The 5,313-nt window shown below is 38.4% G+C and overlaps 2 protein-coding genes across 2 annotated transcripts; both read left to right on the top strand.

Annotated features, from left to right (window-relative positions):
* Positions 1-976: 976 nt before the first annotated feature.
* Positions 977-3,077, top strand: LOC128984573 (uncharacterized protein K02A2.6-like). The gene is made up of 2 exons (XM_054403912.1): positions 977-1,008; positions 1,742-3,077. Exons 1-2 carry the CDS (start codon positions 977-979, stop codon positions 3,075-3,077), a joined length of 1,368 nt encoding a protein of 455 aa, XP_054259887.1.
* A 15-nt stretch (positions 3,078-3,092) lies between these two features.
* LOC128984572 (uncharacterized) lies at positions 3,093-3,689 on the top strand. Its single transcript, XM_054403911.1, has one exon. It carries the CDS (start codon positions 3,093-3,095, stop codon positions 3,687-3,689), a length of 597 nt encoding a protein of 198 aa, XP_054259886.1.
* Positions 3,690-5,313: the final 1,624 nt, after the last annotated feature.

Raw genomic sequence — 5,313 nt, 5'->3', positions numbered from 1 at the left:
CGCCGATTTCCAAGCCAAGAAGAGGCTTACAGAAATGGAGAGGGTGCTGGGCTACCCTATCGTCGCCCGGAAGTATGTCTTGCATCCTTGCGACATACCACCAAAGGGACCCCCAACTGAAGACTCCAGCGACCGGGAGGTGCTGCGCATCCTGCACGAGATGAAGGTCCAGGAGCCCATTCAAAGGATTGATCCGGTGACCAGCATCTTCAGCCCGCCTAAAGCCCATCCTGAGGAGGACGTCCTGGAGATGGAATTAGAAGAGGATTTCACCCTGGAGTTTTAGAGGACTCTTCAAGACTCCAACCTAAAGACTGTTATGTATTATTAGTTGTAAGATTTCATGTTCCTATTAGTTATTTTATTTTTTGCTCATTTCAAGACTGATTTATCTAAAATTTTAAAAATTTTCTGTGATATTAGAATTTTGTGAAACTCGCAATAACAATTAGCTTCGTCACAAAATTGAGGGGACAATTACGACGTTACCAAAATTTACCGCCGTAATAATAATATAATAGGCCTACTCAATTAACCAAATTTAGATTACTATCAAGCTTTCTAATAGGCTCAAACAATAACCAATGAAAGACGTTATTCCAAATAGCCTAGGTTGTTGCACAGTTGCAATAAACACCGATCCTCTTGATGCTTTGTAATTTCAAGGTAATAATAAATAAAATTCTAATAAATACCTCTCTAATTAATAGCAGATTTAAGTCAAATTTCATTATTGACTAAGTTAAGATAACCTACAATACGTACACTTACCGTTTCGATATCATAACGTCTGCCGATACAACTTTTACTTTCATCAAAGGCCATAATTAAATTAGACTCCGACTAATCATTCTTTTATTTAAATTATCCTATAACTGTGATTTGTTTTAATTACTGTAAGATTGTTTAAATTCATATTAAGAATAACTTTATACGGATGCCTATTTACAATCATCACTAACATAACCTCCAGGACATGACATTTGACAGACATCGGCACCCGGCCCGGTTTGAGAATTGAGTGAGAGGAAGTAAAACAATCACATTACGTCATATAGTTTTTTCTGCGCGGTACGTACTCCGGTATCATGGCAGGGCGGGATTTTTGAAAGAGAGAAGACTTCTCTCTTGTTAACTCGGCTTTTTAGCTGGAAGAGTAGAGTCCTCAAAGCTACATTCGGCAAACACTACACTCGGCTTTGTGCTGGAGTTGGTAAGAGCTGAAAGTTGGCAAATTAAACTACATATTAGGGTTTTTATTAGCTAAACTTAATTTCTTTCTCAGGGGTTACATTATTGCGAGTTAGGGAATTCTTGAGTCATTAATATTTTGTGATATAATTTAAAGTAGATTTTTTTTCAATTTCAAGTTAAATATTTATGAATTGTTAAATATTTGCAAATTGTTAAGTGAGAAAGATCACCGTGATAATTATTTAATAAGACTGAATGTTAGATTTAATAAATTTGTCGAATAAATATTTAATTGTTACAGCATAAACTCTTGACTTATTATTGTAGGGACACGCTCTCATCTTTCTAGACATAAATAAAGAAAATACAAAATCATAATAAGCTCAGATAAGAAACAACCCCACTCATTAAATCGGCTGGCAAAGAACCTCTCCCTGAAGATAGCTCATTGCTCTACAAAAAAATAGCTAGGGTAACAAAATAACTAAATTTTGAGTTGGAGTGTTGTAGAGTTGTTGAAAAAGGATGTTCCTTTTGTTTGGTCTAGGAAATGTGCTGAAACTTTTAAACAGAGTAAACACTGGGTGTTATCTTCTGATATTCTTGTACATTATGATGTCAATAAGCCACTAGTGCTTACATGTGATGCAAGCCCTCGAGGCGTGGGGGCGGTGTTGTCCCATTTGATTGATGGCGAAGAGAGGCCTATTGCTTTCGCCTCTAAAACTCTAAGTCAAAGTGAGAAAAATTATTCTCAGCTTCATAGGGAAGCTCTAGCATTAGTATTTGGTGCTAAGAAATTTCATAAGTATATTTACGGGAGAAAACATGTCATATTACAGAGTGACCACCAGCCGTTGGCTACTATCTTTGGCTCAAAGCGAGGAACTCCAAGCCTAGCCGCAGCGCGCCTACAGAGATGGGCCCTGATTTTGGCTTCGTATGACTTCGAAGTGAGATATCGCAAGGCGTCTGATGTGCCACATGCCGATGCCTTATCCCGGTTGCCGTTACCGGCAAGTGATTCACTGGAACTGGAAAACAACTTTATCTCGCACACTCAGGAATGCGTGGAGGTACTAAACTGCTTCAGCACGGTGAGTACCGAATCACCTATCACTTCTAAGGAAATTGCTAAATTCACTGGTACTGATCCTATATTATCTAAAGTAAGAGATTATGTTTGGCACGGCTGGCATGGCGCTGTGGATAAAGAGTTATTGCCTTATGTAAAAAGGAAAGATGAACTTTCTGTGGATAGTAATTGTCTTCTGTGGGGGGCCCGTGTGGTCATTCCGACAAAATTGAGGAATCAAGTTTTAGAATTGCTTCATGATCAACATCCAGGCATTACACGGATGAAGCTGTTATCACGTAGCTATGTGTGGTGGCCCGGTATAGAACAAGGTATTGAAGAAACAGTGTCTTCTTGTTATATTTGTCAGTGTACGAGGAATGCAGCTCCAAAAGTCCCTCTCCAACAGTGGCCCCGTGTGTATGGCAGATGGCAACGGGTGCACATAGATTTCGCTGAAGATACTAATTCTAGGCAACAAATGTTAGTACTAGTAGACAGTTTTTCCAAGTGGATCGAGGTGTTTGTTATGAAATCTACTAGTTCTCTCAAGACCATTGAGCGTCTCCGTTCACTTTTTGCATCGTATGGGCTTCCAGACACTCTAGTATCTGATAATGGCCCTTCTTTTACAAGTTTTGAGTTCAAAGAATTCTTAAAGAAGAATGGAGTAAGGTTTGTCTTATCACCTCCTTATCATCCTGCGTCAAATGGTGCGGCCGAGCGGTGCGTTCAAGAAGTGAAGAAGAACCTGTTGAGACAGGTGTTGAGTGAAGGTGGTACTGGTTCTCTGACTTTGCAACATTAACTTGATAACTTCCTAATGACATACAGAAATACACCTAACACTGTAACAGGACTTACCCCGGCAGAATTGTTTCTCAACTGGAAACCTAAAACTAGGCTTGCACTTCTCAAACCTAACCTCAACGCTCGTATTGACACGAACCTGGACAGACAGAAGGAGAGTTCGGATAGGCATAGGGGAAGGGCAAGGTCCTTTGAAGTTGGAGAGAAAGTGTTCGTCAAAACTGTCAGGCAGGAGAAAATTGATTGGGTACCTGGAAAAGTTCTGGAGGTAAAAAGTTCTGTAATATATCTTGTTAGTGTATTGGGAAAAGTTAGGCGTTGCCATGCTGACCACCTCAGGTCTAGAGTGAACATGGAAGAGGAGGGGATAGCAGTGCCAAGTTGTGAGCCAAGGTCTCCCATGAAACCAGTACTTCCCGAGCGAGGGGAAACTTCAGAGGACAAGGAGAGGCAGCAAGTTTCGCCCAGGCGGCAATCTCCATTGAAGGACTCTGAGACTGCAGCGGTCCAGCCAAGACATGAAGACTCACCTGCGGTAGTGCAGTGCAGCCCGCCCAATCTTAGAAGGTCAAAAAGGACAATTCAAAAGCCTGAAAAGCTAGACCTTTAAGCTATTCAGGCAGAAGTGAGAAGAGTTTATTTTAGTTTTATGAGAAGAATTTTTAAGTTGGAATCAAGGTTTAATTAATAAAAATGAAAAAAAGAAATTATTATGAAGAGAAAGTTTTATGTTAGAAGAGTATGTTATTTGTGGTCTTACAGCAGTAGTGTGGGCCTAATCTAAATGGTGGCGAGTGTAATATAGTAGCAATAGGACCATATTAGATTATTAGTAACCGGAAACAGATTAAGTTACTGGGTGGCTGCACTGCCTACATCGGCGTGGAGCTCCCTGATTGGCTGCCGATCGGTCAAGGAGTTTTCCGTCTTGATGATCGTCACTTCGAGTCTAGCAAGGTGCGTAATTAGATGTCGCCATGTTTTCTTCTTGTTCTTAGTAGTTACTACACCTACTACCCTTTATTTTCCTTTTGAAATAGTTTAAAATACACAAAATATGAAAATCAATGATAAAAACGTCATTTCGGTCCATGACCTCAACCTTAGGCCAATAATAATTAGTAATGTGTCTTTAAAACTACGTTATTAATTTTGTTCTAAAAGATTTTGATTCTTAAAATGTTTAGATTATAGGCATATATGCCATAAAAGACACTAATTTAGTCATAAAAAAATATTAACAACTTTTATCACGCAAAGTATCACTGTACCCACAAGTACTGCCGTATAAGAGTGGAATTTTAAAACGTCAAAAGTCCCGCCAATCACAGCAGACGACAAGTTTGACGGGAGACTGATTTTTCAGGAGTTTGTGTTGCTTACTGTGCATATCTGACAATGTTTAATCATTTGCTTGTTGAGGTAAACAGTAAAATACAGGTAAGATTCTTACAGTACCTTAATTGCATGCCATTTCGGTCGGATAATTTATTAATAGTAATACGAAAACTGTCTTATAATAGTTTTGATCTCACCAAAACAAAAGTTGAAGTTAAAACATAACCTGCAAATTTGGTTGCAATGAGGTGGACCCAACTCATGGAGCGGAACTCATGAGTGATGCTGGACCGAATATGATTTATGAATCAGAAATGACGATTTATCATTAATGTTGTGTCAGTGTAAGAACAGGCGTAAGGCAAGGTGATGGAATATCACCTATACTATTTAACATAGCCTTAGAAGAGGCCCTCCAACAAGTAAGACAAACAAATATAGGTTTAGAAATGGGAACAAAAATAAACATCCTAGCTTTTGCGGACGATGTAGTAATTCTGTCAAAAAACAGAAATGACCTAGAGGAGCTAACCAGACTGTTCATAAAAAAATCAGAAAAAATGGGCCTAAAGATTAATGATGAGAAGACAAAATATATACACTTCACGAGACAGCCAAATGAAGTGAGGACAAATGAAATTAGTATAGATGGACATACTTTTGAAGTTATTGAACAATTTAAATATCTAGGGGTAATTATATCAAGCAGCAATAGTGAAGAAATGGAAATAAATTATAGGATTGCTCAGGCCAATAAATGTATGTATTCTTGTAAGAAATTGTTGACTTCAAAGATTCTCTCACATAAAACGAAAATAAAAATATATCATAGTATAATTCGACCAGTATTAACATATGGAGCTGAAACTTGGATTTTAAATAAAAAAGAAGAAAAC

The sequence above is a fragment of the Macrosteles quadrilineatus genome, unplaced genomic scaffold, assembly GCF_028750875.1.
Source record: "Macrosteles quadrilineatus isolate MER2022 unplaced genomic scaffold, UCM_ALF_1.0 Scaffold_2__2_contigs__length_208266976, whole genome shotgun sequence".
Classification (NCBI taxonomy): Eukaryota; Metazoa; Arthropoda; class Insecta; order Hemiptera; family Cicadellidae; genus Macrosteles; species Macrosteles quadrilineatus.
The sequence above is the reverse complement of the archived record's forward strand: the minus strand, read 5'-3'. Positions and strand labels throughout refer to the sequence as shown.